General features: G+C 38.2%; 2 protein-coding genes and 1 long non-coding RNA gene across 9 annotated transcripts in view; 1 reads left to right on the plus strand and 2 right to left on the minus strand.

Annotated features, from left to right (window-relative positions):
- LOC142138426 (uncharacterized) overlaps nucleotides 1–10,834 on the plus strand; it is a 63,070-nt gene extending 52,236 nt beyond the window's left edge. The window contains exons 1-3 of one of the 3 annotated variants that reach the window (XR_012688034.1): nucleotides 7,177–7,586; nucleotides 7,952–8,079; nucleotides 9,756–10,834. This is a non-coding gene — a long non-coding RNA (uncharacterized LOC142138426). Of the gene's footprint in view, nucleotides 1–7,176; nucleotides 7,587–7,951; nucleotides 8,080–9,635 lie in introns of those variants that run through there. The other 2 variants (XR_012688033.1, XR_012688032.1) reach the window with 2 other exon arrangements.
- The window catches only part of LOC142138425 (uncharacterized), a 261,296-nt gene that overhangs the window by 183,428 nt on the left and 57,791 nt on the right, over nucleotides 1–20,077 (minus strand). The gene's annotated exons all lie outside the window — the stretch shown is intronic.
- LOC142140590 (olfactory receptor 8D1-like) lies at nucleotides 4,168–5,085 on the minus strand. The gene has a single exon (XM_075198294.1). The coding sequence runs from the start codon at nucleotides 5,083–5,085 to the stop codon at nucleotides 4,168–4,170; it is 918 nt and encodes a 305-aa protein (XP_075054395.1).

Genomic DNA, 20,077 nt, shown 5'->3' on the forward strand with positions numbered 1-20,077 from the left:
AGTCCATACTGCCAAATACCCCCTCTGCCACACCCCCCACACCCTGCTGTCAAACAACCCATCTACCACAACTTCCCCCTCAACTGTTGTCAAACATCCCATCAGCCACATTCCCCATCCCTGTTGCCAGGCACCCCATTTGCCAAAGCTCCAACCCCCTTTACTGCTGTCAGACACCCCATCTTCTGCACTCTCCTCCCAGCTGCCAGACACCCCATCTTTTGCATTCCACTCCAAGCTGCCAGACAACCCATGCTGCCACTGGCCCCACCAACACATTGATCCTCTCTTCTGCCAGAAGCCCCATATTGCTGTATCTCATCTGCAACCATCCTCCCCTATCAGACAATACGCTGGTCTCCATGCACAACTTTCAAAACTGCACTGGAGACATTAGAATAGAGAGAGAGAGAAAAAAAGAGATTGCATTCAAAAGCATGTATAGTATTTCTATATATTACTATTATTATAAGTGTATAATTGTGTTAAATTTTTAGGATTCAGGTGCAAAATATTTCAATTATAGATAATATATAAAGTAAATCATGACCTATTTTTGTTTGAAGCTTTTGGTATGAGTGCAGGCAACCTTCATTGATTTACTTTTATAAATGTCAAACTCTATTCATTCATACCACTGTCCATCCAATGACTTCTGCCTGTTACTATAGCTTCACTATCTATGATGCATGCCCTGTAATATTCAAAATGCATTGCGTGCATAATCTTTGAAGTTTTGTAGTATGGTTGCAGGCCACCTTCATCTATGAGCATCACCATTTGTTTATATACAGCAAATTAGGTAGCTCTTTACAATTGGGTATCTACGTGTCTAAATATCTATTGATGCCTCTGTCCCTCTAATGACATCTGATTGTTACTGACTCTTCACTAACCATGATGCATGCTGACTAACGTTCGAAATTTAGTGTGCGCGTATTGTATCAACAGTTTTATCTCTTGCACCTTACACTGAAAGACCCTTTCAAAATTGAAAAGTATTGAAAAATAGAAAAGATTACAATGTATTCCTTCTGTCACCTGCATTATTACATTTTTGTCAGACATGCAGTTCTCTTTGCCATTCCTTTATCTGTAGTGACCAAGTTTGCGACATATTCTGGGTTACAGATCAACTGGGATAAATCTAATACCTCTCCACTTAAGGGATCCTGCCCAATCGGTCCTGATGTCCAACTACCCCTGCAATTGACTCCAAATTTGAGTACCTGGGTATTTGGGTCTCTAATGATATGGGTCGTTATATTGAATATAATGTTCAGCCTCAAATTTACCATTAAAAAGTAGGATGCATGCTTAGAAACTGTTGCCAATCATTGTTACAGGTCAAGTCAATCTTGTCAAAATTATGTCGCAGCCAAAGTTCTTGTATGTTTTACAGCAAGCACAAGGATATATACAGTTTATCTTTAAAAAATAGATCATTATTTTCCATTGCTTGTATGGGCAGACAAGCAAGCTCTTATTAAATTTACCACTTAATGTAGATCCAGGAGAACAAGAGGACTTGTTTTACTGAACCTTTGTTTGTATTACTATGCCTCACAAATGGCGCATATTAGGCAGTGGTTGATGTCAAGAGACCGTACTGATCTTTATGACTATTTTCTTAATGACACAGGATCCCCACAGTCCCGGGTACATATTCTCATGGCAGGTAGACGCACTGTTCTGGATCCCCCTCTGGTATCCCAGGCAATTAAAATCTAACACCTTTTGGTTAAGCTTACTTCTGACTTTGGATATGATTTGGAAGCTCCCCTTTGGCTTAATAATGACTGGGCGAGCTACAGCAAATGGATGGGTCAGCTGCCTGGTACAATTTTGGGGTTCATTACTTTGGGTATTTGTATGAAGAAGGTGTTCTGCGATCCATTGACCAAGTTAGATTGTCTCATGGTGTTCCCAGGGGTTATTTTTATAGATATTTACAAATCAAGCATGCTCTTGATTCACAGTTTGGTGGGACTGTTCCCCATCCTCTTGATAACCCACTGAGACTAATGTTGGTGAGACTTGGTCCCAAAAACCTTACCTCTTCCATATACTTGATTCTTTTAGATGGCTTTGGTGTCAGCAGGCTCCTGGGATTTCAATTTGCATGATTTAGGTCTGGTTAGTGATAAGGACTGGGGTGAAATACTTATGAGTGCCTATAAGGTGACTGCATCTGTGAACTTTAGGCATATCCAGGTCTTTATCCTCCATAGGGTATATCTCACTCCTCTATGGCTATCTAAATTTGGTGGAATGACTTGTCTCAAGCGTGAGAGCCAGCTGAGCACCTTCTAGCATCTTATATGGGATTGCTTGATGGTGTCTGACTTCTAAAGTGATGTCATCGACTGCATATTGAAACTTGAAGTGGGTGAACCTCCAATTAGTCCAAGAGTATGCCTCTTTGTCCTAGCTCTGGGGGGCAGAATGGATAAGATTATAAGACAGCTACTGTCCACTTTGTTCATGTTGGCCACAGTTATTATAACTAGGAAGAGAATGGCACAGTAGCAGCCGAATCTCTGCGACTGGGTCAGCCTAGTTAATGACACTGTTGGTCATGAAAGGTTATTGTATACAAGTCAAAATATGTTAGAAAAGCATGAAAAGATTTGATACAAATGGAGAATATCACCCTTTGTCCTGGAGGAGCTGCAAGAATTAGATTGCTTGCTGTGATCCATGCCAGGCAGACACCCAGTCACTCTGCCTGCCTATGTGTATATCAAATGTTTCCATTTTTCATTGTGATATATTACCTTGCCTGCATGATGTAATCTGCATTATCTATTTTTCATGATGCTCTCACGATGTGCATGTACATTTCTTATGTAGGAGACGTTATTACATCTACAGTTCTTTATGTTTATACAATGTTAGTATATATGACACTTGTTAATTGCCCCTGTGTGGGTTTAGTTTTTGTGTTTGGCAGCACGGTGGCTTAGTGGTTAGCACTTCTGCCTCACAGCACTGGGCTCATGAGTTCAATTCCCAACCATGGCCTTATCTGAGTGGAGTTTGTATGTTCTCCCTGTGTTTGCTTGGCTTTCCTCCAGGTGCTCAGGTTTCCACCCACACTCCATAAAACAAACTAGTAGGTTAATTGACTGCTATTAAAATTGACCCTAGTCTCTCTTTCTCTGTGTGTGTGTGTGTATGTTAGGGAATTTAGACTGTAAGCTCCAATGGGGCAGGGACTGATGTGAATGAGTACAGCACTGCGGAATCAGTGGTGCTATATAAATAAATGGTGATTATTATTTGTTTTTATACAATAATATAGCATCAACAGCTGCAGGGATCAATTCACAATCCCCCAATCAGGAGTAGCTAGCTAGTTCTGCTCATTGTCATCATCATTGCATGTTGCTGCACCAGCCTTCCAATTGATTTGGCTCCTGATAGGTGTGTATGCGTCTGCATTCAGGTCTACCACAGTCACTATTATGTAAACATGCCCTTATTGTACTCTGCCTACACCGCCCGCCCCTTACTACCCCATTCTATCCCTTGAGTCTTAAGGAGTTGTAAGTGTAAGATGCCAGAAAATCTGCATATGGATGTATGTGTATGTTTATTTGGTGGTCATGCACAATACCAAAATGCATATTTTACACAAACAAAACAGTCTTACACCCAACTCTACATGAGTATTTTACTGGACACCAAGTGTATTACTGAGCTTCTTCTTAATTGTCCACCAGTCTCCAACTTAATACCTACTCTTGTGACAGTACCACCTCCAAGAACAACTATATATCTACTTTCATAGACTACAACCAGAGAGTTATTGTCCCACTGATCTAAAGGGAGGATGTTTATCTTACGAGTTAATACACCTCTCCTGGGAGAGCAGGCCTTTCTCCCGCATCCTTCCAACTTCCTAGTGATGACACGATTCCCTTTACCCTGTTCCCCTCTGTACTCACACTTCACTTCCCCTCTGTGAACCCCAGAGGGCAGAGGTAAAAATTTGGCAAGTATGATTTAATAACAAATGGCTGTGACTGTTAGCAGTCAGATATTACCCTTAATGAATTTAACTTAGCCTAGATTGAACAAAGCTAATATCTAACTGGTCAGTTTAGGTTACAAAAAATGACTGCTCTAACAAATGTTTCCATCTGTGTCGAATTACGTGGTTATCTAAAACCACCGACGTTTCAATGCAGATTTTATGTCTTTATTTTTCAAGCTGTAGATCAGTGGGTTAAGCATGGGGACAGCAGCTGTGTTAAACAAAGAGAACAGCTTGCTAGATTCCAAAGTGTCCATCGAGGTCGGTCTCATGTATTGACAGATGAGAGTCACATAGAGTAGAATGACCACTGTGAGGTGTGAGGAACACGTGTAGAAAGCTTTATGTTTTCCAGCACTTGAACGAACGCTCAGTATGGTCTGGATAATGAAGATGTAAGGAATGAAGGTGAGGAGAAAGGGGAAAATGGAAAGAAAAAGTCCACAGATAAAAATCAAGAGGTTGGAGAGCGTAGTGTCACTGCAAGACAGTTTTATGATGGGCATAATATCACAGAAAAAGTGGTTTATTTCTTGTGATTTATAACAAGAGAACCTGGAAATTAAAACAAATAGAGGTAAAGATTCTACGAAACCTGAAGCCCAACAGACACTGGCCAGAGAAGCACATAAGCAAGGGCTCATGACTGTGGCATAATGCAATGGGTTACAGACAGCAACAAAACGATCATAACTCATGGCCGTAGGCATCAGTTCATTGCACACTAGAGATATAAGGATGAACATCTGAGTCATACACGCATATAAAGAAACTGTGTTATTCCCTGTTAAGAAGCTAATAAGGATCTTATGCAGTGTGACTGTGCTTGAGGACATGTCCAAGATGGACAGGTTACACAGAAAGAAGTACATGGGAGTGTGGAGCTGAGGGTCCAGACAGACTAATAGAACAATAGTCATATTCCCACCAAGAATGAAGAGATACATGAAAAGGACCAGGACGAAGATCAAAGCCTGGAGCTCCGGAGCGTCAGAAATCCCCTTAATAATGAAGTAGATCATCATAGTCTGATTTGTGACATTCATCAATTCAGTTTAAGTAGTAAATCTGAAAGAGAAATACTTACTGATTTAACTTACTATACGACATAAACAAAATAGGATTGAAGGTGATAATTGCATTATTTTTTAGTGGATATCATCTACAAAACTACAGTACAAGATGTATAAACAAGAAGAACATAATACTTATAATTAGGGGAGAACTATAAAACATATAACTTACATGTGTAATAATCCTATGTGGTGACAATACTATATACTTTTAACCCCTTCATGACGGAAGATTGTGATCAGACTTATTGAACAATGTTTTGGCTTTACCTTGGATAGCTTTTTAATTATTTAACTTAACCAAGCAAATCATTTTCTGGGGGCAGGGCTGCTGGGCTTTCTTTTAGTTGTATATTTAAATAGATAACTAATTTTATAATTTTATAGGTGTTAGGATAAAACAGGCAATTGCAAAAAATACAACCTGCCTTAATTTTTCCTATACTTAGTTTTATTTTCTTACCTCAAAAATATATATATATATATCATGGTCTTTGGGTTGTATTTACTAAACTGCGGGATTGAAAAGTGGAGATGTTGCAACCAATCAGATTCTGTTTACCATTTTATTAGTACATTATACTAAGTGACAGCTAGAATCTGATTGGATGCTATAGGCAACATCTGCACTTTTTCAAATCCACAATTTAATTAGTAAATATATCCCTTCATCATCATTTATTTATATAGTGCCACTAATTCTGCAGTGCTGTACAGAGAAATCATTCACATCAATCCCTGCCCCATTGGAGCTTACAGTCTTAATTCCCTACTATAGACACACACTCATAGAGAGGGAGAGACTAGGGTAAATTTTTGATTGCAGCCAATTAACCTACCAGTATATTTTTGGAGTGTGGGAGGAAACTGGAGCACCTGGAGGAAACCCACACAAGCACAGGGAGAACATACAAACTCCACACAGATAAGGCCATGGTTGGGAATTGAACTCATGACCCCAGTGCTGTGAGGCAGACGTGCTAACCACTAGGCCACTGTGCTGCCCCTTGGTCTACTGTATTTATAGAGGCAGAGGCAAGGGTAACTAAAACATTTTTTTCTAATTTTTGTTTTTCTTTTGTTATGAAGAGTGTCAGGAAGTCCAGCAAATATCCCCTATTTTGATCACTAATATAGCTTATAATTTATACTTAATAAATGTTCCATTTTTTTAACAATGTATATTTGCCTACACCTGGAAATGTTTAAAACTATCTATTAATACAGATACATTTGATGCTGGATGGGAAATTGAACTCTATCATGGACCATACCTATGCTTTAAATAACTGCTCTAGCTAAACGATCCCAGAATTGCCCTTCAGTATACATTGTATGATATGATGTTGTCCATATCTTCTTCTAAAATATGAATTGTGCTATTTTTTATTAATTTAATTATTTATAGCATAGTATTGAAAACATTAACCCCGCATCCTGGACATGCTACACCTTTCCGGTCAAAACAAATAAATAATGTTGGAGTTTTATATGCACGGAGGAGAGTTTCAAAACCATGATAAAAACACTTTTCCTTACCTGTAATTAATGTAATGTAACCTAATCTGGTGCATGCGTGAGATATGGGAGGACAAAGAGATGCTCTCTGTATACAGATATTTCTAAGAAATATGCACTTTGGTGGAGAAGCAATTATAGTTTTTTGGGTCTAAAATAAAGAAAATAATCATCTTGTCAGGATTTTTCGTTTGGTGAAATCCCCACTATTAGCTGTGTAATAGGTGATGTTAGAGGCTAATGGTAATATTATAAGCAATATAATCCAAAGGTGATATCATATAAAGTATCTTGAAAAGTACCACTGACATCAAGGAAATATTTATAAACAGTACAAAAGATCTTATTCCTCGGGAGGGTAAACCTCTACAGACCATATTTGAAAATCTTTTTTAAGATTAATTATAATGGAATGGATAATGTATAAGATCAGGTATTAATTCATTTTTTAATTTGCCCACAAAGGAATTGAAGTTGAGATTTGTCAAACAACAAGTGAAAAATAGAAGTGTAAATTAATAACACTTGAAAAATGGAAGAAAAACAAGCTATTGGTAGCAGTAGTCAGAATTACGAGAATAACAGCAGTACTGATATTTTATTTAGGAAAACCACTTCTATACTACACACTGAATGTCAGTGAAACGATCGTCCAACAAGTTGCAAAAGCTGAGAGTGGCCCAATGGTTTGTAAATCAAGCGGCTGCCACAAAGCATTAGTGTTGCTTCATAGTTACATCATGTAAAAATGCTCAGAAATGTAATGAATAATGATTCAGATTTGATTGTCTTGCAGGAAGTTTTACTGACTGTCTGCTACATCTTTGTTTAAAAGCATAGTGTAATTACATATTTCTTCCCTCCACCATTAGAAACTAGTAGAGGCCCACCCCACAACCCTTGGATTGTGTCTGTAGTAGTGCTGAGGAACAAAAAGCTCAAACAAACCATAACAGGTCAGTTAAATCTACAGTTTGTACAGGCATTTCTGCCTAGGAGACTGTAATCTTTGGCTTTCCACTGGCCCAGAGAAAGGCAGAATAGAGAAGCAACATCGCCCAAGGTTGTTCTTCGAAAATGTCTACTTACACTTTTGGAATGTCTAGAAGGTTGCTGGTTTACTTGAAAAATGGAACTTTCACTACAATCTACAGTTATTGGCCAGTACACGTTGAGTTACTAAGTAGTTCCTGAGTGACAAATGGAACAAGCTTTGTTCCTTTGTATATGCTGCATATCTATGGCTTTTGTGGATTTATCTGCAAAGTTAATGAATTGTTGTAGGTTTTACACCATAATTTCCTGTTTGGTTCTCTTTCAGGTGATTTTAAGACTCTCCTTACTGCATGTGTAGAAGAACATAGTTGCCAACATTGGAAAAAATGACAGGGACACCTGAAGTCAAAGCAATGCTTACACACAGGAATGTTGCAACATGCAATGACCAAGGTAAGTTAAGGGGTTGCCGAGCCCTATCGTTTCCCTGCTGCAAAGTCAATAACTCCTTTGTGGGGTGAACATCATGTGGATATCAGGGTTACATTAGACTCTTTGCCCCAGATTAGCCAGTACAAATTGCTAGAAGCATAGTAGGTCCAAATGTGGGCTGGATGTTGCTTGGGTCATGGACTACACTGACATTAGACTACCAACATGAAGGTTGCAGGATCTGACCAACTGGAGATGCAGGAAAATAACCAGGACCAAATTATTAATTTCCTGCTATCTCACCAAACCCTGCGTCAACTGCTGACAACCTGATAATCACTGTCTCCTCACTACAGTGGAGATCCACAGATCTGTATGATGCTTTCAATTAGTGTTCTATTTACTTGTACCAGAATACTTTGTATTATGAACATACCAACGCGGCCTTAGTAATGTCCTTGCTCTCGGATAAGGATCTTTCTTGTGCCTCTCATGGGAGAAAATATTATTCATTTGGACACAATTCATCTGCTTTAATCTCAGCCTTCCTTGTCCGAGTCTACCTTTAACATTAATTTAAAAGTGCAACTAACAAAATACATATATTCCAGAAAATAAAAACAAAATGTAATGTCCATGAATCACTGACTGGATATGGTGGAAGGCATTTAAATGTTTAGAATAGCTTGCTAAAATAACACTCTGGTGCAGATGGACCCCATGGAAAGAAGAAGCCACCTACTTTCTTGGGAAAGTGGTGTTTCTTTGTTGTAGGAGTCCATATATTTTTTAAGGTTAGATTTCAATGGTATTTCAAAAATCTTCTCAAAGTGTGTTAATTAATGTTGTATGCAAAATAGCATGAAGGCAACTCGTTGTAAATATAGATAACAGAATAATATATCCTAAATAATGGGGTCAAAATATATCCCTATTTTACCTGAATTAGGATATTCCTTAAAAAGGAGGCTTAGGCAGCCTTAGTGAATAACACTGGTCAACAATGACTTTGTTAAATGGATAATTTTGACCGACCTTTATGTATTTTCTGGTGCCAATTCCAAAAATGAGGTGAGAATTTATCTTAAGGGTTCCATTTTTTTCAAAACCAACATATTTTAGTTTTTTTCAATTTATACATTTTGTTCAAAACAACTGGTATATAGGTATCTTTTTATTTATTTTTTTTAAATGATTTTGTTTCATGACATTCATGAGCAAACAATCATATTAAATGCATTAGCCATTCCCTATGAATAATTTATTTATGTATAATCAGAAAATAAAGTAGATAAATCTGAGGCACATATGATGAAACTGTAGGAGTCACTCCTCCATTTTCAGTTTTAGTTTATAAGTATAGGTGTGCATACTTCTACAAAATGCCTCGTAGGTGTATAAATCATCCAAACAATTTTTGTTACGTGTGTTGTGGTGAATTAACTTTCAAGTCACAAATAAGAAACAGTACTCCTTTGTTAAGCAGATTGTATGAGCTCTACATTGGTAGAGCTCATTTGGTGTAACTTTGTTTAATAGCTGGCTGAACAGTAAATCTTGTCACAAGCCATTTGCAGTTCCCATGGTAAGGAGAGAACCAAAGATACATCCCACAGACTGTTATTTTTGTTTTGCAAAAATCAGTGGAATCACAAGCAAGTTTAAGAATTCAGTTAAATATCCTCTTATTCCTTCAGCCCTCAGGCCTGTTCCTCACAGTGCAGAGCTACCAACTGCAGCACCATCAGGAGTATGAAGCTTAGATTCAGAAGATGTTGGTGATGCAGAGTTTCCTAGAATAAGTGAAGTAAAAATCAAAGAGGAGATATTTGTTGGACCACAAATACGAGAGCTCATGAAGGATGAAGATTTTGAGAGCAGCTTGAATGAGTCTAAGGCTGCTACGTGGGGATCATTCCACAAAGTTCTGAAAACCCCTGGGAAACAGGAAAGGCTGAGAATTACAAAGAACTGGTTAGTGAACTTCTTAAAAACTACAGAGCCCTGGGATGCAATATGTCTTTTAAAATACATTTTTTGGATTCGCATTTGAACTTTTCCCCAGAAAATCTTGGAGATGTAAGTAATGAACATGGTGAATGCTTCGACGAGGATATATCAACGATGGAAATTCGTTACCGAGGTAAATGGAATCCAGATATGCTTGTAGATTATAGCTGGATACTAAAAACGGTTGTTCTTCCAGCTAAATACAGCAGAAAAAAACACTAAAAGTTAATTTTATTTATTAAAGGAAAATTCAAATTTGGATTATTTTTAAAAGCATGTTACTCAAAAATCCAGCCCTACACATAAATTGGCAAACAGATTTGAAATCAGCGCAAAAAATACTATAAGAAACAACCTATCAGATCAGTTTAATATTCAAAAAGAAAATTTTGTAGATAAGTGTAATTGCACTTTCAAAGTCAGATGCCTATGAACTGCACTTTTTAAATGTTTAAGTCAAAAACATTTCGTAACAATAATAAAATGAAGTCAATTTAAATGTTTATACGTTTTAAAACCGATCATTGAGCAGAGAAATCAATGACTAAAATCTTATAACGCTTCTATGCATGTTCTAATCGATATACAGTATTACAGAGTAATTTCTCTTTAAATGTATCGCCTCAGTAATATGGATTGATATATTGAAGCATTATTCATTAAGTAAACTATATGCCTAGGTGCTGAGATAGCTAAAATACTTGTCTCTTTCCTCCATTCTAATGCAAGTCCCTTAATATATAAGTCGTATTGAGAATTCAAGGAGTAAATGTATGAAACTGAGCATTTGGCAAGTTGACGAATATCGGCAACTTTGCAGGGGAAATTTAAAGCAGCAATGCTTCTAAAGGCAAAACTTGCCTTTTTAAAGCCATTGCTGCTTTACATTAACCCAACAAAGTCACCGATATTCGGCGAATTGCAAAATGCGCAGTTTCATACATTTACCCCCAGGAGTGCTAAATCGCCAATTGTATTAAATTAAATACAATCATTATAGATATATTTCATTTTATAAATCTGATACTAGACCTATGTAGCTTTCATCAGAAAGAGGTGAATCGCTTAACATGTGAAAATTCTCTATCAGTTATAACAGAGTCAGTTCCTTAAACTGTTGGTTATAAGTTTATCTGATCTAAGGTATCTGTCAAGATTGTGTAATATTAATTGAAAGTAATTAGAAAAGCTAGGCACTCTCAGCGGCTGATTTGCAGATATTCATGCTGTTCCTCATCCCCATATTGACATTTGCGATCCTCCCTCCATTACCACCAGCGTTTACTGGTTTGACAGGATCTCTGGCACCCAGTTCACCCTACAACCTGTCCCCTTGGGCCTTTTTTTCTTACCTATTTTTACATGATTTCAAATCTCAGCAGGCATGTTGGAGTCCACTTGTTTTATCCTGATATGGATTCTTGTTCTGTACTTTCAAATTATAATTTCCGTATATCTTGAATTATGCTGTGAATCAACGCTTTCTGCTGTTTAAAAGTTGTCCTAATAAGAAATGTTTTTTCAAAAGAAAAAAATTGTGTTTGCTTATGGGTCAGAGGAAAATTCTCTGGCTGAGGCTATTCTCTCACCTTCTGACAACATTTCAGAAAATTGATTAATGATATATATCTGTCTTGTGTTTTTTGTGACAGTTGTTCCTAAATTCCTGCCCATCTTCTTCTCCTTCATGGAATTTATTCTCTTTTGACAAGAGAAAAGATTCTTGGGTATATTGATTTCAGCATTAATGTATGCTTTGTTGTTCATGGATGTTCAGATCCAAAAAAGAAACATTTAGATATTACATAAAGTAGACAAAGTGGAGGATTGATCAGTAAGATATTTTGTTTGTCCATCTTGGTGATTGTTACACATAGGAGACAAAATACTGAGATTGCTGTGCTGATGGTGTTCAAATTTGAGTGTTTTAGATGTGTTTGTGAGGCTTCAGATGTGGCTGGTGTTGTTGTAAATGTGATTGGACTGGTACTGCATGAGTGAGTCAGTATTTATGAATGCTTCCTGCTTAAACTGAATTGGTTGGGCTTCAAGTTGTTGGTGGGGAACACAGACAGACCTTGATCAAGATACAATTCTAGAAACCTGGGAGGGTCCACAAAGAGCTGTGGAGGTTGGGAAATGCATTTGATTACCTTCATCAGCAACTGGGGGTTATGGTAAAAAACACAAATGTGTTGATTTGCAGAAACTAACCTTGTCTATTGCTAGCCAAATTCTTATTCTTTTTTTCCCCATCTGCCTCAATCTGCAGTTTTAAAATTGGCTGTAACCAACTCATCCATATATAAAAGTCAAAATGAGTATTAGAAGACCTCAATTAACAGCAAGTTTTGCCTTTTATGCCATTGCTGCTTTAAATTTACCATGGAAAGTCGTCGGATATCGTCGATTTGCAAAGATCGCTATTTGATACATTTACCACTGGGTGTAAGTACATGCTCACAAGGGGCAGAAAAGTATGGAAGGGATTTTACTTGAAAATGCTGTAGGTTTAAGTAAAGCCTCAAAGTTTAAAGTCATCTTTTTATGTATTTACAGTTGCTTCATTATATCATGTCACACACAGATAACAAATTGTCTCTCCCTACATCTAGTATTTTAGATGACCTGCTGCAGTTTTGTAAGAATCGAAAGTTTCGAATTAGATTCCTTTACTCAGATTTACTCCCATCAGAATTGCCTAAAATTAGCAGCTCCACCATTTTGTGAGTGACAGCAATCTCACTCCATGATAGTGCTGTATCTGCAGCTAACCACAGGATGTGATGACATACCATGTCTGTATTGTGCAAGCAACACGTCCATTAAGGTTTCTGCCTTAATCGTCGTAATTTCATTGCTTTTTGCAGTTTCAGTTGAAGAGTTTCAATTGTTTCCTTACATTGTAGATTGTGTATAAGGAACATTAATTGGACATGTTAAACCGTAAGGTTTTTTGTCTATGGAATATATTCTATACATGTTTGGAATCTAACAAACACATTTTAAGATGGAAAATCTGATGTATTCCGCACTCTTAAATAATAGGGTAAAAAGAATAGAAAGATTGCCATCTTAGTGGCCATGCACTGTTCGTTCCAACTTGCTGATCCCTTCCTTCTCATCTTCCTTGTCTGAAATTCATTCTCCTCTGTGGGTTGCAGAAATACACCAACCTCCTGGATCTACCTTCCAATTGATGGGACAGTTCTCTGCCAGGCTCCTTCCGTTCCTTTCCACTGATATAGTACAGCTAATATGGGAGACTTCTTTTCACTGAACTCCTACTTTTGTCTGATACAATGCACAACAAATCCAACTCATCAAGCCAATCACACAGTTGATCGTGTGTTTACTGCTCTCTATTCTGCTCTCTATTTAAATTTCAAATTTCCCTCTCCCACTGTCTGATCTGTGTTCAGGGAACACCTAACTTATTGATTGTACTACATGTGTAGAATTAAAATGTTTAACTACTTTAATTAAATGTTTAAAATGTTTTAATTGATTTCAAAATAAATACACCTGTCAGTGAGAGGTCCCACAATTGGCTAGTGCATTTCCAAATGAGAGCTTCATCATGAAGATCAAATAATATTCAAAGCAAACCCCAGCAAGATTATTGAAATGCACCAAATTGAAAATATATATATATATATATATATATATATATATATATATATATATATATATATATATATATATATATAATTACTGGAGCACTGCCAAGTCCATCATAAAAAAGAGAAAAAATATAGCATAACAGTGAATTTATCTAGATTAGGCCATCCTCAGAAACTGAGCATCGTTGCAAGAGGGACACTTGTTGGGGAGGCCCTGAGAGGTCTATGGCAACTTTGACAGAGTTAAAAGTTTATATGGATGAGATGGGAGAAATGGTCACATAAAGCCAAGGAGCTTAAAAAAACATGCTCTTCATGGTAGGGTGGCAAAGAGAAAACTATTGTTGAAGAAAACTCACTTGAACGATCACTTAGAGCTTACCAGAACAGAAGACCCACACCAAATGTAAGAAGATTCTATGGTACGATAAGACCAAGACTGAATTTTTTGGCCTTAAGGCTATGTGCCATGCTTGTGCAAACCATAGAGCATCATCTCAAGACCACTATCCTTACTGTGAACCATGGTGCTGGTAGTATCATACTATGGTTATGCCTCTCTGCTTCAAGAAGTGGTAAACTTGTCAATACAGGAGGCAAAATGGATTGAGCAAGATATAGAAATAGTGTTAAAAAAAACAAAAAACCTTGCTGTAGTCTGCAAGAGACCTTTAAATGGGGTCCAAAAATGAATATTTCTACATGACAATGATCCAAAGCGTGCGTGTATATATATATATATATATATATATATATATATATTCTTAACAGGGCCATATCTGTGTGAAGTTTGTATGTTTTCCACATGTTTGCATGGGTTTGTTCCGGGTACTTTGGTTTCTTCCCACTCTCCAAAAAAACATAATGGTAGGTGATTTATTAGAGTCTGACAAAACGGACCCTAAATATTCTCTGCACAGCATGGTGTAACATGGTAGCGCTATATTATCAACTACAAACATGACTAGTGAGACTTTGGGAGGCTCTCTCTACTGCGAACTTATCCTGTTCTCCTCTCTTCCTATTTCTACCACCATGTTATCAGTGGCAGGTTTATTATTCGTGTTTGTCCTCTCTCTGCGAGCGACCCGCAAAGTACTGTAATGAGAGCTTTTCTCAATACATGCAAAATACATGGTCAGCTTATTAAAGACCTTCTCCAGTTAAAATAACAATTCTATATTGTGGTTTTAACCTACAAAGTCTTCTGCAATGTCACATTTCCTAACATATCCTATCTCATCTCTGGTTCTATCCTTTTTCAAACTAAAATGTAAGGTCTCATGAGCAGGAGACTCCTCAGCCTTTGATTTGACAAGCACTTGGACACCTTTCAAATCAACAACAATAATAACAGAATAACAGTAAGATTGTAATATTTATACCAAGCACGTACACTCTTCTTACAATCAACATCACAGTAGATGCATTCGAAGTATAAAATAATAAAAAAAATTACACAAATGACATGAATATATGTAAAATACCCTATAATAATGTAGTCTTAAAGTTTCGAGTACTAAGGTCATCACTGATGTCATATGATTCATTGTGAAAATGTTACATAATGGGATGCAGAATTGTCAGTGAAGGCAAAACATACCTGGATATAAGGATCACCTTGTCCAAACACCTTGTTCTATTTCAAAATAAAACTAGTGTATTATAAGGAATAAAACCCTCTACTGCAAACGAAAAAGAATATTAGAAATCCCTTTGAAGTTCCCTAACTTCCATATGGCCCCGAACTCCCCTGCGGCTTCTAATATACTTAGATTTTACAGCGGGCAGTACATTATTCCAAATATATTATTACAATATACCTTAAATAAAATATGTATGCTAATGTTAATGTAGGACATACAATTTTTACATTCACACAGCTGACCAGCTTAGAATATATTTCCTGACGTCACAAAAAAGGGAGACAAAGTGACTATTTTAAGTTCACAGAGCGGACTCTAGGGGGTAAATTTATTAAGATGCAGATTTGTAAAAGTGAAGCTGTTTCCTATAGCAACCAATCAGATTCTAGTTATCATTTGTTTAGTACATTCTACAAAATGACAGCTTCAAACTGATTGGTTGCTATAAGCAAAATCTCCACTTTCAAACCTGCAGCTTGATAAATTTACTCCTAGGTTTTGAACCAGGGTCACAATAAGTGTCTTAAGGTCATTGGTATGCAGTTCATTGCACCTTACACTACACACCTTGTAATTAGGATACTGTTTAACAAAAATGGCAGATATATTCCATATTCTTGACGATTGAATGCTCTAAGGAGGAGATTCAATTGCCGGCAGGGCCGCCATAAGGGGGGTACATGGGGGTACTGGCGTGTGTGGCCCAGGCTTACCATGGGGGCTCACTGTACCTGATGGTGGCTGTCCTCCCCTGCGTCCCTGCTGCTGCATGCCTGCTTCTGTGAGCCTGGCTGTCATAGCCAGGCAGCTGTTAAACAGGATTGCAGGGTACTAAAAGCTCCGCCCCTGCGATCATGTGATCCGCCCCCTCTCTCTGTCATTTGCTTCTGAGCCTGGCTGTCTCTGTGACAGCCAGGCAGCTGTCAAACAGGATCGCAGGGGACTAATAGCTCCGCCCCTGCAATCATGTGATCTGCTCCCTCTCACCTCTCGCACCTAAAGGGGACTGAGAAAAAATGAGCAGAGATCCCAGCCAGAACATCGGTGTAAGGTGTCTCCACGAACGTTGCTCTTTCCAGCCCAGCTGAGGGTGGTCTTAGATGGCACCACTCACTTTTTCCAATACCCACAGGCTGTTGTTGACTGGCTGGATCTCAATGTTCATTGCTGATTCCTATCTGGATGTTTCCACTCTGCTATGTTTTTACTGGTGGATGTTAGTGGTATCGTATAATACTGCCTCATGTTGAAATTTCTGTGATTCACTCTAATGGTGTTTTATATACGCCTGATATTCTCTATGTCCATCTGTTGTTGTGTTTTATTTGCTGTTGGCAAAGCATTTTGAATCATTTTCTATTATTACACTTTGACCATTTTACTGGAAATACCATGATGTCAGGGCCTACCACCTCCTTCCTTCACCCCCTTTTTCTATTTCTAGTCCCCTTTATTTCAGGTTTCTTCTTTTTTGTTTGACTCTGCCCCCCAGAAGAGTTTTTGTTGGAAGATATTTAGTTGGAATCTATGGGATCCATGTATGCCCTAGTTGGTTTTGGGTATACAGAGTGGGATTGGGAAACAGTTTGGATGTTTAATTTTTTTATGTCTGTTTATAGAATTAGGTAATGTGTCATCTACTGCATTTTTTATTTTATGTGCTGTTTCTTTTGCTGTAAATGGGTGTCAAGTTCTCTGTGTCAGCTTGGGTTAGCAGTGCTTGTAGCACGGCCTTTCATGTGTCTCCCCCATATGTTATTTTCTACTATGGCGGCTAGGCCACCTGGGAGCAGGCCCCTCCGTTTATTATCTTGGAATGTCAGGATCTCAATGACAAGGTTAAGAGATCGTTCCTTATAACTCAACTAAAAAAGTATGATGCAGATGTAATTTGTCTTACTGAAACTCAATTGCTTGGTGGTAAATTGTGCGCACTTAAAAAGCAGTGGTTTGGGTGGTCAGATCAAGCAATTCATGCCTTTAGCTCTAGGGGAATGTCACTGTTCATTTGGAAACAAGTTCATTTTATTCTGGATACAGTCCAATCAGACCCACTGGGCCAATTTGTATACATAAGGGGTATGTTTAACTCTGCCCTGCTGCCTCTCCTGGTGATATATTTTCCACCTCCTTACAATCATGATTGGTTTTAAAAACGTAGTGACTTTATGTCCTTAAGCCCTGAAACTCCATTACTCTGCTTTGATGACCGTTACTATTAGATGACAGGAGTGGCTGTGGTCTGTCACTCGGGGGGGAAAACAAAATATGTCCAATTAGTGTGTAAGATGGCATCTAAGACATCTGAGGGATGAGCAGTTCTCCTGTTTCACAGCCTCCTATCATGCCTTCTCCAGCATTAATAAGGGCCTCTTGTCCACAAGGCTGGTACCGGCCGTTGTTGATGTGATTTATTTACCTCAGGGGATTCCTGACCACTCCCCACTGGCCCTTACTATCAATCTCCACAGCTCCAAGGGACAAACATTTTGGAAATGTAATCCCTTCTGATTAACTCTGCTGGGTGATGGATCTGATCTGGTGTCCCAGTGGGAGGAATATTTTGCTACTAATGTACATACAGTGGGTACCCCCATTCTTTGGGATGCTTTTAAAGTGTTCCTGAGGGGATCCCTAATCTCTAGTGTCAACTCCTCTAAATGAGGATCCAGACTGAAAGGTGAGGAATTGGAACGGGAGGACCAACACTTGGAGGAAGTATATATAACCTCCCATTTTTAAAACTGATACACTTCATTGGTTGTCTGCCCAGATGGAGAGGTCGGATTACCTCTTGGATAAATTATAGCAAAATACCTCCCTTACTATCTTCAGAGCTAATATCACAGAGCCAGTATTGTTTAAAGTAAAAATAAATGAAAACACCATTACTTGTAATGGGAACCGATCAGTGGAAAACACATTAGCAGGCGCATGCAGCCATCTATCTATAACAGTTCTCAGTGTATTTGTGTTCCAGACTCTGACAGAAGATCACAGTTATAAGTAGGATTGTAAAATATTGTGTGTTGGCCCCACATTATGTAATAAACATATAGCACAAAGTACATAAGAAAGAGGGAAATGCGTGAAAAGAACTGTTATGACTTTAGTGAATAGTTCCTATTGCTTTGTTTGCATTGATTAATTTTTGTCTCTTGCTGCTGGGTATTCACCATAAACCAGCATTGCATGATAACATTGTCCTTTTGTAGCTACCTTACTTTAACTTGTGTACTAATCAGGAAGTTATATAGGGTTCAGTTACCATATTGATTGTCTGCCCAGCAAGATCTGCTGTAACATCCTCTGTCTTTTAATTGATAATTGATTTTTAGTTTATTGATTATATGTTGATGTATGCATTTGGTATTTTTATGCTGTTACATGTCACATATTTAGACATCACTCTGAAGCTATAGGCTGCCTAAACCCCCTTCTCTTACATGATAACACCCTTGTACAGCTACAGGTGAGTGGGACAAAACTTCCAACATTCCAAGCAATCAGGACCTCCTAATACTGTTCTCTAATACAAACATTTTCTGGCCATTCACTTGTGTAGCTATTTCTTACACAGTATATTGGGGGGGTATCAGGAGGTCCTTGTCTGCCTCAGAGTTTTTAAACTCCCACCAGGGTAGTCAGACGCATTTGATGTACACTATCAACTAACAAAGTGAAAAAAACTATCCGCGCATTTGATGTACACATCTCTGCCCCCTATATGTGATTTCTGCTATCTGCATAATAACATTTATTTTGGAAATCCACTCCGTTATAGGTGGACTAGTTTTAAAATTCCAGTATTTTAGGATGTCTGCTTCTGCAGTATTATAATATGTCAGATAGCTCTCTACTTATACTTAGGGGATGGGGCAGATGCGGAACTAGTGAGCTGTGGGCCCTGGTGCAGGGGGCAGAGGGCCGGGGAAGAGGGAACAGCGGCCCCAACCCTTTGCATCTGCCATGCAGCGGGCCCCATTATCTCTATGGGCCCCGATGCACAGCACCTGCCGCACCAATGGTAGTTCCGCCACTAGGAGGGGGAAAGGAACAATGTAACAAACACTTCCTGGATGGTCAGATGAAATAATGAGATGTGTTTCACAAGTATTAAAACTCTTTTCCTAGAGAGTAGAGAGTAAGCAGTGATGGCACAATGCCACCATATTTGTACAGAACTCCTTACTGTACGGCCATTTATATATAGCTTTCCCATTTCTTCTAATTAAAGATGCACTTTACTTGAGTCCACCGGCATCTACTCCTGCTGTCAAGTTTCTGTCCCTATGATCTCTAACCATAGTGTTCAAAATGAACAATATGGACGTGATTTAGAGGTGGACATAAATATGTCTGTGTCTTCTAAAATATTCTTTAATGCACTGCACATGAGCCAAAACGTATACCAAAATTAGATTTACACTTTATTTACACTTACAGCGCCTTGCACCTGGAGAGGTGGATTAGAGCATTCATGTGCACATTCAGTACTGTAGAGGCATAAAAGGCAGGTCAAGCATATCCCCTTTAGAGATGCATCCTAGTAAAGTGGGTTGTCCCCCTGTTTTAGTGGGAACCAGCCTCAGGCTTTAGTACTGATGCTGGTCATTGATTGGAGGAGGCACATTCATTCTTTCTTAAATTATTTACTTATTTATTTAAACATTCAAAGAAACTTTGCTTTGTATGCCCTTCCAAAATCGGTTGCCAGTGGCAGCTGTCTTATATTGCTAC

This window comes from Mixophyes fleayi, chromosome 2, assembly GCF_038048845.1.
Source record: "Mixophyes fleayi isolate aMixFle1 chromosome 2, aMixFle1.hap1, whole genome shotgun sequence".
Taxonomy (NCBI): domain Eukaryota; kingdom Metazoa; phylum Chordata; class Amphibia; order Anura; family Limnodynastidae; genus Mixophyes; species Mixophyes fleayi.